The sequence below is a fragment of the Oncorhynchus mykiss genome, chromosome 30 (assembly GCF_013265735.2).
Source record: "Oncorhynchus mykiss isolate Arlee chromosome 30, USDA_OmykA_1.1, whole genome shotgun sequence".
Taxonomy (NCBI): Eukaryota; Metazoa; Chordata; class Actinopteri; order Salmoniformes; family Salmonidae; genus Oncorhynchus; species Oncorhynchus mykiss.
Window position 1 is genome coordinate 39,904,433 of NC_050570.1, and position 20,424 is coordinate 39,924,856.

Below are 20,424 nucleotides of genomic sequence, written 5' to 3' on the forward strand. Positions count from 1 at the left end.
TCACAATTTTGGGTTCATGGCCAGGAAACTCCCCAGACCTTAATCCCATTGAGAACTTGTGGTCAATCCTCAAGAGGCGGGTGGACAAACAAAACCCCACAAATTCTGACAAACTCCGAGCATTGATTATGCAAGAATGGGCTGCCATCAGTCAGGATGTGGCCCAGAAGTTAATTGACAGCATTCCAGGGCGGATTGCAGAGGTCTTGAAAAAGAAGGGTCAACACTGCAAATATTGACTCTTTGCATCAACTTTGTAATTGTCAATAAAAGCCTTTGACACTTATGAAATGCTTGTAATTATATTTCAGTATTCCATAGTAACATCTGACAAAAGTATCTAAAGACACTGAAGCAGCAGACTTTGTGGAAATTAATATTTATGTCATTCTCCAAACTTTTGGCCATGACTATACACAATTAGAAAAAAAGGTGCTATCTAAAACCTTAAAAGGTTATTTGGCTGTCCCCATAGGAGAACTCTTTGAAGAACTAGTTTTGGTTCGAGGTTGAACCCTTTTTGGTTCCATGTACTGTCCAGCCCTTTCTACAGAGGGTTCTACCTGAAACCAAAAAAGGTTCTACCTGGAACCAAAAAGGGTGCTCCTATGGGGACAACTGAAGAACCCTTTTAGTACACTCGTAGAAGAAAGTGTTCCATCTAACTACCATTGTTTCTCCTAACCTCCCTCCCCAGGCCTACGTGAACATGGCGCTCTTCGAGAACTTCACCTACGCCGGGATAGACGCCACGGCCGAGGAGGCCTGACTACCAGCCCCCACAGCCCCCGGCAGGTCTCGTAGCCCACAGGAGAGGCCCCGTGGCTCAGCCCTGCGTTACTGCCGCCCCCCAGCTGCTGCCCAACGTGGGGACCGATGGAGTAGCAGACAATCCACCTGGACCACAAGGGTAAAGAGGGAGGACTGTGAAAGGACACTGTGGAGGTCTTATGGGGGCTGGGAAGGGAGATGTGGAACTGGACACTGCAGTCCTTTCTGAAGGAAAGTATAGAAGAATGAGGGGCTGCATGACGTGCTTAACAACCCTGCCAGGTGGGTTGGCGGGTGGGGCTGAGGGTTGCCTTTGGGCGTATTTGGGAAATGTGACACTAGTCTTGGGACACGTTGTGGTCCTTGTTTGAAGGACAGGATGGACAAGGAAGATGCTCCATGACATGATACTACACTGCCGGAGTCACATGCTATTACACTGCCAGAGTCTGACGGGTGCTCAATGAACTTACAAGCCCTTCATCAAAACGGAGAGAGGACTTTTTTTGTGGACATATGCCCACACGTGTAGTTAGCCGTCCATTCTGAGATGGATCCGACTGGGGGAGAAAAAAAACAATGTTGCACTTGTCTATTCACTTATTTCTTGTTTTGTTTTAGGGGAGAGTGGGGTAAGTTGAACACTTTTTTACATTCATTATCACTCCGTTAAGGGAAATATAGTATCTTTCCATCAACGATATCTACATATATTTCCGGATGTTGTGTATCCCTGGAAATAATAAATATGCATGTAAACATTAGTTTTGAAAACATAGCGTGAGCAAAAAAAGTAGGCTCTTGGTGCCACCTACCTCTGTACTGAATGAACTATTACCACTACATTTTTTAAATCATCAAGCATATTTTAACACAGGCTTAATACCGAACAAACACTTTATTCTCGTTTTTGACACTTTTAACATAGGCCCTGTCGTCACCTCATATCCCAGTGATAATGCCATGCATTATGCCTGGAAAGAAAACACTTGAATTTGCTCAACTTGCCATTGGCTCAACTTAACCCAAGGCAAACATTTTGACTATATTAGCCCACACAGCTACAAGGATGCACTTTCATGCTCGGTTTAGGCCCTCATTGTAACGGTTTTCTTCATCTGAAGGAGAGGCGGACCAAAATGCAGCGTGGTGGTTATTCATGTTTTTAATAAAGACAACTATACATGAAATAACTAACAAAACAAGAAATGGGAAAACTCAAAACAGCCCTATCTGGTGCAAACACAGAGACAGGAACAATCACCCACAAACACACAGTGAAACCCAGGCTACCTAAGTATGATTCTCAATCAGAGACAACTAATGACACCTGCCTCTGATTGAGAACCATACTAGGCCGAAACATAGAAATACCCCAAAACATAGACTGCCCACCCAACTCACTCCCTGACCATACTAAATAAATACAAAACAAAGGAAATAAAGGTCAGAACGTGACACTCATATTGAAGCTCCTGTAGGGCGGTGCACAATTGGCCCAGTGTCGTCGGGGTTAAGGTTTGACCGGGGTAGGCCGACCTTGTAAATAATAATTTGTTCTAAACTGGCTTATCTAGTTAATTAAAGGTTAAATATAAAAAATGTAAAAAATCTAGAAACCCCAACTGATGCATAGAACAATCTTAAAATGATCTACTTTGGTTTAGATAAAAGCATCATGAAATCTCTAACACAATAAATGTATTTGACTTTTTTTTTTTACCTAACTTGCTTATCATTTTTCCCCCCATGTGGTTTCTTCCTTCACAGACTCCGTGAAATGATGACCTCTTCCTAAATATTAGGTCAAAAATGATTCATTTTGTGTATTGTTCCCTAGAAACAAGGGTGGCTCAACTTACCCCACTCTCCCCTGTATCGCTTGCTTTACATAAGGATGTACCTCCTGTACTGTATTTGTTCCTTAACGTGTCCTTATCGAATTATATCATCCTCTTGTAAAAGTGTAGTATAAATCTTCTATACAGACAATTTGTTTACCTTTGTGACATACTGTATGCTACCTGTATCCCTTTGGATGGTGTATCTACTGGAACTACTCTGTGAGAAAAGGTTTTGTTTTCAGTTTTCTTTAATAAAACCTCTCAGTGGTGACTGACTGGACTGAGGCACATAAATAACTTGAGCTTTGAATCTAAAGTAGTACATTTTACTCTTTCATCCCCCCCCCCTGTTGGATCTAACCTAGCATCGCCGGGAACCCGGTTTTGTGACAATGACGTGATTTTGGAGGTATGCCAATGCGAGACTAGATCTAACCCATCAACTATGCCCCTATTGCCACTGTTTCTCAGAGTCCTGAAGTAAGGTAGAATAAAGTGTTGTTTTTACTCATGGTGGAGAGTGGGGGCACACTATTGGCTTACTATTGTCCCTCTGAATGTCAGTGTGTTTGGTGTCAGGGCTAAACCGCAGCCCATGCTCTGCCCGGGGAGGTCTGAGGTTGACAGGGCCCTGGCCTCTTCCCTGGTGCAGAGAGCTGATCTTTTAGGACATACACCGACACCAACACACACACACAGGGCCTGGCCTCTTCCCTGCTGCAGGGAGCTGATCTGTCAATGTATTTCCTCCTGCTGACAGGCAAAGCACTGAGGACTGACACGCAGGGCCCCGCTGACTTGAGCTTCCTGACAGCAGAACACACACACACATACCGTAGACGGTCACACACACACAGACAGACACACACGCTTGTTTTACCAAACAATTGATTCCCATTCAAACCTCACCTTCACCCTGAACCTAACTCCTAACCCTTAACCCTAACGGTGAATGTGCTTAAAGATGGCGGCTCCCATGTACTTACCACAAATGCATAGTTTGCTAAGTTCGCCATATTCTACATTGCTCTCCATTGGCACAGAAAACATTATCCAAGATGGAGTCAGTAAAAAAAATAATGAAAAGGTAGATTGTGCTGATTTACTGGCACATTGAACCAGAGCATTGTAGTTTAACTCTGTGGGTAGTGCTAAAACGATGACATCATATCTGAATTCCTCCATCTTGATGTACCTTTGCCATTCTAACCCTAACTGTAAACCTAAAATAGCCTTTTTCCTTGTAGGGCCCTTCAAAATGTCACCACAAATTTTCCTTGTTTTACTGTTCTTAGGACTTCTGTCCCCACAAGGATAGTCAAACCAAAAACACTATAACATAAACTGGACCTAAGAGACAGTGCACACAGGAGAAACGCACAGCTGTATCCTACTATCGACACAGATGACCCTTTCGAGCGATTTAAGATTTCAGCCCTTCTACCAGGAAATAGGAACTGAAAAAGGATGCAACTTCTATAGAAGCACCCCTGTCTATCATCCCTGTCTGCGGTCCTCTTTGAGGCAATGCTCCAGCTGGTCCTATGGACCTAGCTGTCTCCGGTCAACTGACCAATAGATTCGTTGGAAGAGATAGTTGCTGAATTGTGGTCACAATGTGTTGACACAGTGCCTTCAGAACGTATTCACACCCCTTGACTTTTTTCCACATTTTGTTATCTTACAACCTGAATTTGAAATGGATTACATAGAGATTTTGTGTCACTGGCCTACACACAATAGCCCATAATGTCAAAGTGGAATTATGTTTTTAGAAATGTATACATATGAATAAAAAATGAAAAGTTGAAATGTCTTGAGTCAGTAAGTATTCAACCTGTCTGTTATGGCAAGCCTAAATACGTTCAGGAGTACAAATGTGCTTAAGAAGTCACATAACATGTTGCATGGACTCACTCTGTGTGCAATAATAGTGTTTAACATGATTTTGGAATGACTTCCTCATCTTTGTACCCCACACATACAATTATCTGCAAGGCTCCTCAGTTAAGCAGTGAATTTCAAACACAAGCTTTGTTCGAATACCCATACTAACATACTGTATACTACATACAGAACGAGAATATATAACATACTATATACTATTAGTTCATTTTAGTATAGTGTTAACAACCGGTATCCTTTCAGTTGAGTGTACTAGCGCTATGTCTGTTTACCAGAAGTTGATGCTGTTGCTATGCAACCTCTTGCTAGCATGACAAATTACTAGCTAGACATTTTACAACTTTGAGTATATTTCGTAAATTCAATCTGGAGTGCCAGAGTGCGCTCTGGGCGTTCGTAAATTCAGAGTGTTTCGCTCTTGGAGCATTCAGAGCTCACACTGGACGCTCTGGCCGAGGAGTAGGACCTCACAACGGCGGTCAAGCACCCAAGCTAACTGGCTAATGTTGGCTAGCGAGAGAACACCTCAGACTGACCATTTTACCCGCCCTAGTATAGCCGGTTAGGCTGTTTTCATGTTATCAAGAGCGTTGGTGACTGTAACTGAGCTGTTGGCAACCATTTAATTATGCTTTTTTACTGACACCGGACATATTCAACAGGTGTTGAGCATGCATAAATTCAGCAGTTATTTTGCGCTCTGGCGCACTCAGACGAAAGTGCTCTGAAACCGGAGTAGATAGCCAAAGTGAATTTACGAACGCACCGAATGTTAGCATATAGTTAATATACTGGCAAGTTCGATGTATTAGTAGCCAACAGATTGTCAGCCAGCATGACATGTAACGTAACTTATTTGAAAAGTCATTACTTTATTACATTGCTCAACATTTTCTTAACATGTGTCATAATTAGTTAGCAATGAATTTGTATCCACTCTCGTCGGACTTCGGCTGTATGTTTTCCACCATTTTCTTCAAATCTGAAAAAGTTATGAAGCCATGCCCATATTCGGAAGAATTGCATTATGGGCCTAACTGTCCACTGCTTGTATTTAGGCGAATGTAGTACCACATCCGGGAACTTCTGGCATACTAACTATATCCATACTAGGACCAACAAGCATACTACATACTCAATTTACTTCACAAATAGTAGGGTTATTGCGGTTAGTATGAGTATTCGAACACAGGTACAGATTCAACCACAAAGACCAGGGAGGTTTTCCAAATCTTCGCAAAGAAGGGCAGCTATTGGTAGATAAACATTTTTTAAAAAGACATTGAATATCCCTTTGAGCATGGTGAAATTATTAATTACACAATAGATTATGTATCAGTACACCAAGGGTCTACAAAGTTACAGACCTCCTTCCTAACTCAGTTCCTGCTCAGGGATTTCACCATGAAGCCAATGGTGACATTAAAATAGTCACAAAGTTTAACGGCTGTGATAGGAGAAAACTGAGGATGGCTCAACAACACTGTAGATACTCCACAATATTAACCTAAATGACAGAGTGAAAAGAAGGAAGCCTGTACAGAATAAAAATAGTTTAAAAAAACATGCATCCTGTTTGCAACAAGGCACTAAAGTAATAATGAAACAAATGTGGCTAACCAATTAACTTTAAGGGCCTGAATACAAAGTTTTATGTTTGGGGCAAATCCAATACAACACATTACTAAGTAACGCTTTCAATGTTTTCAAGCGTATTGGTGGCTGCATCATGTTATCGGTATGCTTGTAATCATTAAGGACTGGGGAGTTTTTCAGGATAAAAAAGAAACAGAATGGAGCTAAGCACAGGCAAAATTCAAGAGGTAAACCTTCCACCAGACACCGGAGTTGCTTAACAAGTAGTCAGTGCATATTCCTGAGTGGCCAAGTTAACATTTGATTTAAATCTACTTAAAAATCTATCGCAAGACCTGAAAATTGTTGTCTAGCAATGATCAACAACTCATTTGACAGAGCTGGAAACATTTTGAAAATAATAATGTGTGGAAAGCTCTTAGATACTTACAGAGAAAGACAGCTGTAATCTGTGCCACAGGTGCTTCTACAAAGTATTGACTCAGGGGTGTGAATACTTATGTTAATTAGATATTTCTGTATTTCATTTTCAATACATTTGCACACACTTCTAAAAACATATTTTCACTTCGTCATTACGGTGTATTGTGTGTAGATGGGTGAGAAAAAAATGAATTTGACCCATTTTGAATTCATGCTGTAACACAACAAAATGTGAATAAGTCAAGGGGTATGAATACTTTCTGAAGGCACTGTATGTGTCATATAACTGACTTTTTCTGCAGACTCTGAATAAAGGATGACATGTTCAAAGATTTCCATTTCATCTGAGATGTTTGGTGAGAGAGTTTAGAGTAGCCATAATGGCTTATAGTGTAAGAGAGGTATGTATTGAGTGTGTGAAAAATATCAACTAAGTTTACAATGTGTGTCAGAGGCCAACCTCTCTTTCACCCCCATCTGGGTGCCGGACTGGCTCAATCCACACAACACACACTTCCTGTAGCATGAGGACCTGTCAGATAGGGCCTCCCCTCATTACTAACCCCCAGACCACAATGCTGTGTTGACACACAACACACTGACACTCTCGGACATAGAAGTTAATGGATAGTGATGGGGTAGGTTAGACATACCTGTCTGGATGTAAATGTCATGGATCTCAATCTCTGCGTCTGGCTCTGGACCATATTATGCTGGGTGGATGTTCTGGGGCAGGGGACCAGGGATGGGGCTGTCCCTCATCTGTCAAAGAAAGGTATGACATTGGAGCACCTGTTTTATCTTAAACAACAAAATCCAATAACAATAGTAAACTGTCCACCAGTATGTACAATATCTGAAATAGTGTCACTGTCAAAGCTACCCAAATCAAGGCAATAATGTCGATCCTCTCACAGCTGTCCCTTGTTCTCTGCTGAGGATTTATGCCAATTCGTCTGTTAAGCACTGATATGACATGTTCACAAACAAGTGCATCGGTAGACTAAAGGAAATATAGAACTTTCAGAATACAGAAAGTGTCACAGTAAGCCACAGAAAAACGCATCATACTGTGACACTTTCTGTATTCTGAAAGTTCTATATTTCCTTTAGTCTACTGATGCACTTGTTTGTGAACATGTCATATCAGTGTATTTTTGAAAGTTCTACATTTTGAAAACTTGATCGCTGACATGCAAAACATTTTGGTACTTTATCAACAGTGGACTAATGAAACAAATACCAAATGATTGTTTTTTTTGAGTAGTATTTTCCTTTAACGACCTGGGGAATTCTATGTTAACGTGTTATACTAAGTGTTATACATTATACGCATCATTTTTATGACACGGTATATTTCATGAAACCCATCCTATCGGTATGTACTACACTCCATAACAGATGTTCTGCTGTTGGCGGATGATGCAAATCCAAAGTGTTTTACCAGGACACAGTATGACTTCACCTGTTTCTGGGAGATGCCAGACAACAAGTCTTATGACTTCGTCTATAGTAACGATGAGTATGCTCAGTGTATTCTGGTCATTCACAAAACAACAATAATTTCAGCAAGAAATGAAATACACTAACAGTAGAAGTGAACCTGACACTACACTCCATTCTGCCAGTCACCGATGCCAGTCATATTCTCTCTGTCTGTTCAGTCGGGAGGAGAAGAGGTGTAATCTGATTCTCCAGAGGACAGAGGAGGGGACAGTCCTCCATGTCTGCTCCTTCCCTCCCTCTGAGGTCTTCCTGTTCACCTTCACACACATCAGAGTGATGGAGGGCAGCTCCAACTACACACTATACGCACGCACGGTCAGCGTCGAGGACCAGGGTGAGAGAGAGCGAGAGAGAGAGAGAGCGAGAGAGAGAGAGAGCGAGAGAGCGCGAGAGAGAGAGCGTGAGAGTGAGAGAGAGCGAGAGAGAGAGAGAGAGAGAGAGAGAGAGAGAGAGAGAGAGAGAATGCAAATTTTAGTCGTTTGAAATCTAAAGTTCTTACTTCCCAGTAATGGCATATCCTTTCTGCTTCATTCTTTCTTCTCTCTTATTTCTCCTCCGCCTCTCCTCAGTTCTCCTGGACCCCCCTGTGAATGTATCCCTTCACCCGACAGGGCAGACTGGGCAGATCCAGGTGGAGTGGCACACACCCAGAGAGTGGGAGAACAACATGCAATATGGGATATGTTACTCCTCCCAGAGCCTGAGGGAGAGAACTGAACTGGTAGGCCTACTGAAACTCGAGAACATCACCAATTGAACCCGTGAAACACGAAATCAACACCAATTGAACCCGTGAAACACGAAATCAACACCAATTCAACCAGTCAGATTAGCTGCAAGGGGAAAAAGACAGATGAACGGCTGGTAAAAAAAAAAAAATCTAGCATGACTGGGACATTCACTATTAGTTTGTCTACTCAACTTGATGGTTGGCTACAGGGCATCCATTTGTGCCAGAAAGTCATCATCACCCAAACCCCATGCTGGTGTAGAACTCCTATGATATCTGTACCCTCCCTGTCCCCAGATAAAGCCATTGAGGTCCCAAATCCACAGCCTGGTCTCTCTGGCGCCAGGGGAGGTGGTCAGCGTCCAGCTGAGGGTCAAACCCAACGGCTACAGCGAGAAAGAGACCAGTGGTCATTGGAGCGACTGGTCGGTCCCCAAAACTGCCATGGTTCCTCAGAGTGCAGGTCTGTGGTAGTGTTGCTGTAAATGTGGTGTAGAGAAAGTAAATATGGTCACTTTACATGACTGAGTTAGGTGATGGAGTTTTACTATAATTTTTCCCCAGCTGATATCTCATTGTTGTGCCACACTTCTGACCTGCAAAACATCACCTGCCAATGGAATGGGCAGGCCTACAGAGATGATACCTACACCATATACTACAAGCTGGGACCCAGGTATTTACAAATTCATTTATCCAAAGAGCTTAATGCAAAGCCCTCCTCAAAGTATGCTAAATGTAGTTTTACAGCCAAAACATGATCATTGGCTATTTAACCTCTCTTGTTGTGTATTCTCTGCAGTGAAGGTGAGGGCTGGAGAGAGTGTATGCAGAATGAGAACATCTCCTACCATTGCAGTTTCCATGGAGCAGAGTCCAGTGAGATACGGGTCAAACTCAGCGCTGGTCCTGCTACTCCCAGGCGGACCTTCTACACTGAGCCTTTCAGACTCAACAACAGCAGTGAGTCACACTGATAAAATACCGCTGTGAAATCCTCCCTTCATTAAAAAAGGAGGCTACCGTCTACCGGTATTCTACGTTTCCATTGAGTAAAAAAATTGAAAGTGGTCGAGTCTAGCATGCCTCTTGCTGTATTGCTGACAATGAAGTAAGATATTGATAGTCATCTGTAACAGACAGTGCACTCTGTATTGCTGGACATGCACTAATCATCTCTGCAAAACTCCTGTTATGTCTCTCTCTCCTCTCCCTATGTTGCGGTCAGTTCAAACAGCCCCTCCTGGGAGGCTGAGGGGACAATGGGAGAAGGGCAGGCTGTGTCTGAAATGGGACACACCCTTATTGGCCCTGTCTGTCCACCTGATGTACCAGCACCGCTACCAGCCTCGAGAGGAGACTGTCTGGAAGGTACAGTATTATCTAAATGATCTTCTTCTGTTTACTTCATTCTGTTGTGTGGTAGAACCCTGCCTCTGTCCATATGGCATGTAAACAGAGAACGACATGTTTTGTCACGAGTTTGTATTTATGCAGTACAGTACACATACCAATCACCCACCAATAACTGGGTGCAATTGTGTGTTGTCCTCTCTCCCCAGCTGGTGATCCTGCCGGGCCCAGAGACCAGTACCTGTCTAGACATTCAGACTGGAGTTCAGTACTATATCCAGGTCAGAGCCAGACCCAACGGGTCAGTCTACGCTGGCTACTGGAGCGACTGGTCACCCCGACTCACTGTGGACACGCCCTCAGACATAGGTACAGTAAAACAATCACTTATTATGTTTAACTTCTGGAGATATCCTCCTTTTCAAACTCTTCTAGAATTCTTTAATGTAACTCAACAGGTGCCCTCATCTCCTGCATCCCTCTCATGATGCTCGTTGGATCAGTCGTCTTTATCTCCATGTTCTACAGGTATCTCAGGTAAAATGCATTTTTTAACATTTTGTTTCATAACAAAAAATCTGTTTTTACCATGAATGTATTCTTACCACCCTATTCATGGACATGTGTGCTGAAACATGTTATCTTCTTCCACCAGTAAGCTCAAACAGTATCTGTGGCCACCAGTCCCAAACCTTGACAAAGTACTCCACGGCTTCCTGACAGATATCAACGGACAGACTTGGGTAAAAACGTAATTCATTACAGTACACCGTGGATTAACGGACCTAGATCAATTGAAAGGGTCAAGTTTTAACAATGAAATGTGTTCAATATGCACATTTAGTTTATCGTTGTGCGCACGCATTGGAAACCATTGGATCTGAGTATATCTGTACGCTCCTGTGTGACCTCCATAGGACCCTCCCTTCAACATCAAGCAGTGTTCAGAGGAGACCCCAGCTTGTGTCGTGGAGATCATGTCTGAGAGGGAGGCTCCAGGCAGAGGGATGCTTCCTTTACTACTCTCCCCAGAGCAAGGCACTTCAGGCGGGGAGGAGGAGAGCCTGCCTACCCTGGTCCTGGAGGTCAGTCCGGACTACGTGACCCTGACCACGGATGACGTCATCCCCCGTCTCGGAGGGAACGAGTACGTGTACGATGGGGAGGTGGGGGCGGAGTCTCAGAGCCTGTGGGTGGGGGGAGAGGAGGTGCTCCAGGTGAGGTGTCACTGCTCCTTTACTAGGTCCTCCAGCTTCCCATCTTCCTCCAGTACCACGGACATCCTCAACCACTCCTACCTACTGCTGGCCGAGCACCCCATTAAGAGACTGGACTATCCAGGGCAGCAGTGCGCCCCCCAGGGCAGCAGGGTCTATGTCAACCTGGAGGACACAAGCTCAGCAAACACAAATGCCTGATTGGCACTCTGGCACAGCACAACACAACAAGGGCACACAAATTCATGAAAAAGACATGGGGAAAAATAGATGAAACCAAGTACAAAATACAAGGGGGAGGCTTTAAATATCAAATGTGCTATTCTCAAAACAAGGATGTATTTAGGATATTCAACTTTGCACAATGCTGGATGAAATATCTTTACGTGCCTAGGAAAAATGTAAGACACAGCTCAAGTGTGCTTGTGGATATAAAAGGGGCTTCAGAATGGACAGTTACAAAACATCAACACAATATCCATTACATCACTAATAAAACAGGTCATTGAATATGTCATTCATTTGTAGCATGTACAGTACATTGTAAAAAGGTGTGACTATTATTATAGATTTAGTTTGGGATTTGTGGGATAACATGCCAGGTGTACCCAAATCTGGATGAACCGAGAGGGACTTTGATATTTTCCTTGGACATACTCTAAATATGTAGCTATTTTGCTTGTCTTACGCCTGGCTGTACAGTATATGTCTATCGTTATCTTTTCACCCTACAAACAATGCTTTCTTCATTCTAGCCATCAACACAATGAGTTAGCCAGATCTAAATATCCTTCCAATAGTTTGTGACAAGGGTAATTTTCAGCAAACACACACAAAACCAAGTATGTCATGATCTCTTGTGTGCTTGGATTAGAACAGAATTCCATAATAAAATACGATGCCGTTTCCCTTTCAAATGCTTCCAAAAACGAATGGTGCTGACAACAATGACAACATTGAAAAGCATTTGTAAAATAAATATTAAAAACAGAGGATCCTTGTCCTTAAAAAAACAACCTCTGCCTCTCAGAAGACAGCATCAAACCAAACTGTGAGCCTCTAAAAGAGCCACCATATCACCTTGTATATATGGTCAGATTCATTGACACAGTAAGGGGTGTCTGTGGGATTCATGTTCCCAGTCCTGAGTGGTACAGTAGTATTGGCTATGGTCAAGGGCAGGCATGGGACTATGTGGTCCAACAGTTGACATGGAGAGTTTCAGTGTGAGAGAGGGATCTTGGTTCTCACAAAACAATACATTGATCAATTGACAGAGATAGTGCTAATAGAGCCAGTTTCCTTTCCCTATCTGGCTCAGGAACTGATATACTTACAGTTTAATGCTTGACTGCAACTGAAACCTGGTGATACTGCAGCTCTCCTGAACTGAGATGTTTTGTTGTTGTTATGTTAGGACCAACCTTGTCAGAAAACACAGGGTGGACCCCTGCCTGGACCCCTGGTGGTCTCTCTGTCGGCCTTGCGTGCGTAGAGCACGTCGTCCTGGCTGACGTCGAGTCTGACCCTCTGTAGTACGTCTAGATGGCTGGCCTCCAGCAGCGGCAGACAACACGCCCTCGGGTGCTGACACACGGCTAGACCCTTGGACACACTGATGGGCTGCAGGCCCTCCACACGACACAACGCCTGGTGCTGCACTAACACCTAGAGGGAGGGTGGAGGACTTTAGATAAGGGAATCTCTGGAAAAATTCACAATGCAGGTAAAAGAGGGAAAGATGTGTGTTGAGCAAGAGCTGTAGTAAGTCAATGTTGACCTCAGTAGGGTCTATACCTGTTGGAAGGTGACCGCCTCCAGTCACAGCTGCCTGAACTCAGCGATGACCGCCCTCAGGAAGAGCTGCTCCTACACCAATGCACACCGAACACACATCGATTTCACATAGATCGACAGCTCTCTGGGCCAATGGGAACCAATTGACAGCTCTGTGGGCCAATGGGGTTTATCTTACCTGATGGCTTTGATGTAAGAGGAAGAGAACTTCTCATCCAGGGCCTCCATCACATGATACCCACCAATCCTGTGGAGGACGGGAGAGGGACAGCGGTCAGAGACAGACACACCACTCACCGATAGGTACTGCCAAATAAAACACTTCACAGTATCACTGGCAGACCTTTCCAATCCATGGTTCTAATCGATGACATTAACTGATCAATTAAGAGGCAGGAAGAAAAACAAACAGAAGGACTGGAACGCAAGGACCTGAGATGTGCACCCCTTGGGATGGATAATAAAATGACAAAAAAAGGCCTACCTTTCTAGAGATAAAGTTGAAGACCTGTCAGAAGCTCATTAGTAAGCTCCTTAATAAGTACAAATGCATATGTAATGAAGGTAGAGGTGATTGCGAGCTTGGACACACCAGTAGAACAGCGCCCTCATGTGGTGGTGGACGTGGCGCCTCTTTGGCCAATCAAACAGGTTGTACATGCTTCCTGGTCCACAGCAATTCCAGCTAAGGAGTGGAACACAGGGTCAGTCATAGAAATGGAATGACTAGAGCAAGCATCCCCATTCAAGTCAATGATGTGTAATTCTATTGCAATGGGTCCAAGAAATGTGTAGAGTAGAAATAATGAGACAAATATGGAATGGGCATAATCCTCTGTCTTGATATCTATCATCGGCATCTCCCACTTGGGGTCAACGATGGTTACAACCAAAATAAAAAGACATTCTCCTATCCTTACAGAGTCGAGACAGAGTCTCAGCCAGTGGTCTACTTCTTGAGGGCGGGGTTACTGAAACTCTTTTCCAATAGGGCTGCAGTGTGGTCAGCGGTTGCCTTCTGGTCAGTTTCTGAAGGAGGAGACCCGATCAGGACTTACACTGACTGATACACTATATATACAAAAAAAAGTATGTGGACACCTCTTCAAATTAGTGGATTTGGCTATTTCAGCCACACCCGTTGCTGACAGGTGCATAAATTCCAGCTCACAGCCATGCAATCAGTTTTATATCTTTATGTTTGAAGCCTGAAATGTGGCAAAAGGTCGCAAAGTTCAAGGGGGCCGAATACTTTCGCAAGGCACTGTATATAGCTAGCATGCTAACCTTATTCAGCTAATGTTATCTGTTGTTGCTACACCTTATTCAAAAGATTAGCCAGCTGGCTATAGTTGGTTCTGGAGCTGGATTTGTCATAAGCAATTTGTGAAATGTTCACCAGATGGATAGGGGAAACCAGTATCTTTGACTTTGCCATCTATTGTTATAGCCAAAGTCCTGGCATATTTCATAAATTGCAGCTCTGAATCCGCCATAGATATAGAAAAATCAATATGGATAGTCTAATTATTGAACGATTTGGATTAGTGTCGCGTTGTTCTACATTGTAATGGACACGGTGCCACCTTCGGTAGGCTGCTGGCAGGCTATTCAGCTGTGCTATAGCAGTGATAAGTCAGCCTGTGCTCATGTCATGGTTCTCACAGCTAGGGGAAGTCAAATCATAGGCTACAATGACTTTGCTCATGATGCACGCCGCAAATGATATGTAAAACCACCCAGTTTATAATACAGGATAAACACTTGTGATTTCTAGCTGCACCAATCAAAAGCAGTGAAGCGTGGTCAAAACCATTCATCTTGGGGTGGTGGGGGGAGCGGAGTTCCAAAATACAATACATGCAAGTTTACCATTTATAAAATGGTCATATACACTAAGTGTACAAAACATTAAGAACACCTTCCTAATATTGAGTTAGTTTAGTGTATATAAACTCAGCAAAAAAAGAAACATCCTCTCACTGTCAACTGTGTTGATTTTCAGCAAATTTAACATATGTAAATATTTGTATGAACATAACAAGATTCAACAACTGAGACGTAAACTGAACAAGTTCCACAGACAAAACTGTGACTTGTCAGTGAAGAGCACTGTTTGCCAGTCTGTCTGGTCCAGCGATGGTGGGTTTGTGCCCATAGGCGACATTGTTGCCGGTGATGTCTGGTGGGGACCTGCCTTACAATAGGCCTACTGGTGTAACTCGGGCAGTTTTTGTTGCCATCCTGTACCTGTCCCGCAGGTGTGATGTTCGGATGTACTGATCCTATGCAGGTGTTGTTACAAGTGGTTTGCCACTGCGAGGACGATCAGCTGTCCTCACTGTCTCCCTGTAGCCCTGGCCACATCTGCAGTCCTCATGCCTCCTTGCAACATGCCTAATTCATGTTCATGCAGATGAGCAGGGACCCTGGGCATCTTTCTTTTGGTGTTTTTCAGAGTCAGTAGAAAGGCCTTAGTGTCCTAAGTTTTCATAACTGTAACCTTAATTGCCTACCGTTTGTAAGCTGTTAGTATCTTAACGACCGTTCCACATGCGCATATTCATTAATTGTTTATACTTTATTGAACAAACATGGGAAACAGTGTTTAAAAGTTTTACAATGAAGATATGTGAAGTTATTTGGATTTTTACGAATTATCTTTGAAAGACAGTGTCCTGAAAAAGTGACCTTTCTTTTTTTTTGCTGAATTTATATAATTTTTCGCTGATATGAAAGATAGCGTCAGGGCTTTTAACAAACTTCCTCGGCCAGAAAATACTATTGTCAATATGTGCTAACTAGCTAGCTGCCTTCCTCACAAAGCGACAGGAACTCATATCTGAGTAAACGGCTAAATTGATCAAATTCCAAGCAGTTTAAAAAAAATAAAAGACAGGGCAAATAATAGAGCTAAATGAAGATGCACATATAATGTAGCCACAGGGCTCCCGAGTGGCGCAGCGGTCTAAGGCACTGCATCTCAGTGCAAGAGACATCACTACAGTCCCTGGTTTGATTCCAGGCCGTATCGCATCCGGCCGTGATTTGGAATCCCATAGGGCGGCGCATAATTGGCCCAGCGTCGTCCGGGGTAGGCCGTCATTGTAAATAAGAATTTGTTCTTAACGGGTAGGCCATCATTGTAAATAAGAATTTGTTCTTAACTGACTTGCCTAGTTAAATAAACTTTAAAAAAAATAGTTATCCTTAACACGTGTAACACCTTACACGAGAAAATTGCGTGTTTGGCATGTGACTGAAAAGTTTCATCCAATGAACGCCTTCACAATCTGCCCCGGAAGTGTAAATTGTTGCACCGGAAGATATACTGTAAAAATGCGAATTCGTTTCGCACAGGAAAACATTTTCATTCCGTTTTGAGCTGTGAAGATGGCAAATAGGACGGTTAAAGATGCCAACAGTATACATGGAACAAATCCACAATACTTGGTAGAGAAAATTATTCGTACTCGAATCTATGAATCAAAATACTGGAAAGAAGAATGCTTTGGACTGACGGGTGAGTTGTGGCCATAGAGAATGATAGAGGCCCTGTGTGGCCAAAATGACTTTTTAGCATGGGCCGCGCCATTGAGTGCTTCCACCATTTTAAAGTAGTCAAAGTAGTGAACCGGGTGGGGATGTAGCCTCACTGGCACTGCCCATAGACGCAATAATAACACAGATATAAGATGAGTCCTCTAACAATCTCTATGGTCTTAACTAGCTAATGCTAGTTAGCTTGAAATACAAATACCACAAATGTAAACAGAAAGTGCGCTAGTTAGCATCTAGTCAATTTTACCCTGTTACATTTGATTTGTTACTCTCAATTGAGGTTTGTGCACATCAGAAGTAATAGCTAGCGAACTATGCCTGGTACATATTGATTATTTCTTCTCACTGGTTTCTCTCTGATCAACAGCTGAGCTTGTCGTTGACAAAGCCATGGCGCTGAAGTTTGTCGGTGGAGTTTATGGCGGAAATATCAAACCTACACCGTTCCTGTGTCTCACTCTGAAGATGCTGCAGATCCAGCCAGAGAAAGACATCATTGTAGAATTTATCAAAAACGAGGATTTCAAGTAAGTTTTGGCTTTCGGGCAGGTTGTAGTATTTTTTTTATTTTATTTATTTTACCTTTATTTAACCAGGCAAGTCAGTTAAGAACAAATTCTTATTTTCAATGACGGCCTGGGAACAGTGGGTTAACTGCCTGTTCAGGGGCAGAACGACAGATTTGTACCTTGTCAGCTCGGGGGTTTGAACTCACAACCTTCCGGTTACTAGTCCAACGCTCTAACCACTAGGCTACCCTGCCGCCCCGAAGCATTTCTGTATTTAGTGTTTAAAACTTCTCATTTATCACTATCTTCTAACTCCCAGCTTGACAAATGTGATAAAAAAAAAAATCGGAACCTAAATACCTTACACACCCATTGTGGCAACCTCACTGTGATGGTTTCCACACCATAGATATGTCCGCTTGCTTGGCGCCATGTACATGAGGTTGACTGGGACATCAGTGGATTGCTACAAATACCTGGAACCACTGTACAACGACTACAGAAAAATCAAGAGTCAGAACCGAAATGGGGGTGAGTGTTTACGTGTATCGTGGAGTGATTATACAATGCAAAATTGCCTACTTTTGAGGTAAATGGCACTTTCTCCTCTCACCCTCTGTTTCAGAGTTTGAGCTGCAACACGTCGATGAGTTTATTGATGAACTGCTACACTCTGAGAGAATGTGTGACATAATCCTTCCCAGGCTTCAGGTAAGTCTTCTACCCGTGTACGTGCTCACGTGCGTTGTTTCACTGACCTAGATCACTGATTTTGTGTGTGTGTGTGTGTTGGACTACAGAAAAGGCAGGTTCTTGAGGAGGCGGAGCTGTTAGACACACGCATCAGTGCCCTGGAAGAAGACCTGGATGAGGTGGAGACCAGCGAAGAGGAAGATGAGGAAGAGGAGAAGGTAGTAGTCTTAACTTTATCCCCCTATCTGCCAATAAACTGCATAAACTTACACTAGTGTAAGTGGGTGGATGAATTCTGTTTCACTGTCCATGTCTGTCTGTTCAAATGTCTACAGACAGAGAGAGTTCAGACCCCAGAGCCCCACAGACGGAGTTACCGAGACAACGATCGGCCTCGCCGCTCGCCCTCTCCACGCTACAGACGCAGCAGTCGTTCACCCAGACGGTAACTAACCAGCCATGCATGTATCTCAGTTTATAGTAGGGATGTAATGAATGTTTAAGATATGAGTGTGTCGATCCGCGAGACCCCAAACCGATCCAATTCTAGCATGCGTCAGTCATAAAATCGATTCCAACGTTACAAATCACTTCCTTTAAAAAAATAAAAGCGAATTTTCTTTCTCCTTTCTGAAAATAACAAATCTTTTGTGACAACTAATGTCATTTTTAGATTTCTTGGGTAAAGTTAATAACTTCCATAACGGGGACCACAATCACTTTGTGAACTGCACTGCATGACCAAAAATGGAGAGAAGAGAAGCTCTGTAAAAACTTCCAAATGTTTAATAACTTTTTGTTTTTTTTAGACCGGGGAGAAATCCGAAGTTGTGCTTTTCACTGAGTGTACAAAACATTCGGAACACCTTCCTAATATTGAGTTGCATCCCCTTTTGAGGCATGGACTCTACAATATGTCAAACATTCCATGTTGATGAATTAGTAGGTGGTGATTTAAGATCAAAAGTGTGGGGGCAAACCTGCATGCCCCCCCCTTCTCTTATGGTTCAGTTTAGGTGCCGACATACACCAATAGGTGTCTTGAAAGCTTCCTAGTTCGTAGTCATTTCCTATAACATCCTCAAGACACTAAAGATTGTGCATCCTTTTTATTCCGTCTAGGAGGAGCAGATCACCTAAGAGACGAAGGTATGTAGCCATGTTTTCTGCTTGGATTCTTCTCTGCTGGATTTCATATTTTCCTTTGTTTGAATTCCAAACGGATGGTATTGAATATAATAACACAGAGCCTACTTGGAAGTGTTTTAAATTATACATGAACTGAGACTTAATTCACTAGGGTCCATGTTATTTGCAAACGGTGCCCTGTATGAATGCTGCGTGCATTGCTTGTCTCCCCTTTGCACAACAGCCCATCCCCCAGGCGAGAACGTCACCGCAGCAAAAGCCCCCGTCGCCACCGCTCCCGAGAGAGACGTCACCGCTCAAAGTCCCCAGGTATCATAGCGATGGCTACCATACCGTCCTGCAACGCACAAGATTTAAAAAGTCAAACCAGTGTTTATATTTGTGATGTGTGACATATTTTCAGCTGTACTCATTAAACTTTAAGATGTTTGGAACAATCGTTCCCCCTGCCCAGTCTGACCTCGAGCTGTCTCCATTTTGTCCCAGGGCATCACAGAAGCCACAGGCATCGCAGTCACTCCAAAACCCCAGAGAGGTGAGTGATGAAAGAAGAGAAAGATCCTCACCACTATTCTAGGATCTCCAATATATAAAAACAAAAAAAAAGCTGCTCTGTGTTCATGGTGTAGTTGAACTGTCTGAATACCATCAAATGAGAGCGGGAGACATTTTAGTGAATATATCACCAACTTTTGTCTTTCTTCATCTCTATTCAAGGAGTTCAAAAAAGAGCCACAAGAAGAGTCGAAGAGGAAACGTGTGATCCACTTTGTATTTTGTTCTCTTTGATAGTTCCCTTTTCTGACTTGGACATTAATGTGGCCAAATTTGTACGGAATCCCTTGTATTTTGTTTTAGAAAGTAATTGCATTTCAAGATATTTTCAGACCATGTAGCAGAAAGAATCCATTTCAATTTTATTTCTAAAATCTGCAGCTCATATAGAATTGTCCACAACCCTATGTATCAGTGAATAAAGTTGCTTGGTGGTTTGAACATAAGACTGAGAATGTCATGTCTGCACAGTCTCCTTGTATGCATTTTCTGGCCAAGCAGGTTAGGGACCATGGTAACAATGGTTGTTAATCCCAATTATATTAGTTTTACCAAAACCATTATTGTAATGTGATGCGTCTCACTACAGAAGTTGGGACATAGTTGCATATTATTATGGATGTCTGTCATCAATGCATATAACGATGTCCTCGTTTTGAATGTGTGATTTGTTTGTGGTATGAGTTGCACCCTGAAGGTGTTAGCCACATTTATACAAAACTTTTTTTATGTGCTTTTGACAGAACATTTGTCACAAATTGCTTAACAGTAACCCGGCAGCGACCAAAGACGATGGGCGGGAGGGACTCTGTTCC

The 20,424-nt window shown here is 43.0% G+C and overlaps 3 protein-coding genes across 6 annotated transcripts in view; all 3 read left to right on the forward strand.

Moving 5' to 3' along the window:
• Nucleotides 1-1,886, forward strand: part of LOC110521820 (tyrosine-protein kinase receptor Tie-1) — a 28,474-nt gene extending 26,588 nt beyond the window's left edge. For both annotated transcript variants that reach the window (XM_036968777.1, XM_036968778.1), the window contains exon 23: nucleotides 698-1,886. In XM_036968777.1, the coding sequence (XP_036824672.1) occupies nucleotides 698-769 (72 nt within the window). In that variant the 3' untranslated portion in view covers nucleotides 770-1,886. The remainder of the gene's footprint in view (nucleotides 1-697) is intronic.
• Nucleotides 1,887-7,084: 5,198 nt separating this feature from the next.
• On the forward strand, nucleotides 7,085-14,062 carry LOC110521821 (thrombopoietin receptor). Of its 3 annotated transcripts, none has more exons than XM_036969224.1 (12): nucleotides 7,085-7,314; nucleotides 7,941-8,061; nucleotides 8,168-8,379; nucleotides 8,615-8,766; nucleotides 9,073-9,238; nucleotides 9,340-9,451; nucleotides 9,635-9,738; nucleotides 10,004-10,146; nucleotides 10,338-10,497; nucleotides 10,587-10,665; nucleotides 10,784-10,871; nucleotides 11,046-14,062. In XM_036969224.1, exons 1-12 carry the CDS (start codon nucleotides 7,212-7,214, stop codon nucleotides 11,544-11,546), a joined length of 1,941 nt encoding a protein of 646 aa, XP_036825119.1. In that variant the 5' UTR covers nucleotides 7,085-7,211; the 3' UTR covers nucleotides 11,547-14,062. The 3 variants fall into 3 exon arrangements, with proteins under 3 accessions (XP_036825119.1, XP_036825118.1, XP_021455387.2); XM_036969223.1 differs by having other exon boundaries at nucleotides 7,087-7,314; nucleotides 9,578-9,738; XM_021599712.2 differs by having other exon boundaries at nucleotides 7,088-7,314; nucleotides 8,204-8,379; nucleotides 9,578-9,738.
• A 2,369-nt stretch (nucleotides 14,063-16,431) lies between these two features.
• LOC110521822 (pre-mRNA-splicing factor 38A) lies at nucleotides 16,432-20,069 on the forward strand. Its single transcript, XM_021599714.2, has 10 exons — nucleotides 16,432-16,665; nucleotides 17,071-17,230; nucleotides 17,622-17,743; nucleotides 17,838-17,923; nucleotides 18,013-18,123; nucleotides 18,241-18,350; nucleotides 19,028-19,054; nucleotides 19,278-19,363; nucleotides 19,541-19,589; nucleotides 19,772-20,069. Exons 1-10 carry the CDS (start codon nucleotides 16,536-16,538, stop codon nucleotides 19,815-19,817), a joined length of 927 nt encoding a protein of 308 aa, XP_021455389.1. The 5' UTR covers nucleotides 16,432-16,535; the 3' UTR covers nucleotides 19,818-20,069.
• The last annotated feature ends 355 nt before the right edge of the window (nucleotides 20,070-20,424 follow it).

Bases quoted from the DNA above. Each gene is read 5' to 3' on its own strand.
- LOC110521821 (XM_036969223.1), top strand. From the start codon at position 7,212: ATGGATCTCAATCTCTGCGTCTGGCTCTGGACCATATTATGCTGGGTG. The intron at 8,380-8,614 runs GTGAGAGAGAGC...GCCTCTCCTCAG, and splicing joins GGTCAGCGTCGAGGACCAGG to TTCTCCTGGACCCCCCTGTG. The intron at 10,498-10,586 runs GTACAGTAAAAC...GTAACTCAACAG, and splicing joins GGACACGCCCTCAGACATAG to GTGCCCTCATCTCCTGCATC.
- LOC110521822 (XM_021599714.2), top strand. From the start codon at position 16,536: ATGGCAAATAGGACGGTTAAAGATGCCAACAGTATACATGGAACAAAT. The intron at 16,666-17,070 runs GTGAGTTGTGGC...TCTGATCAACAG, and splicing joins AGAATGCTTTGGACTGACGG to CTGAGCTTGTCGTTGACAAA. The intron at 18,351-19,027 runs GTAACTAACCAG...TATTCCGTCTAG, and splicing joins AGCAGTCGTTCACCCAGACG to GAGGAGCAGATCACCTAAGA.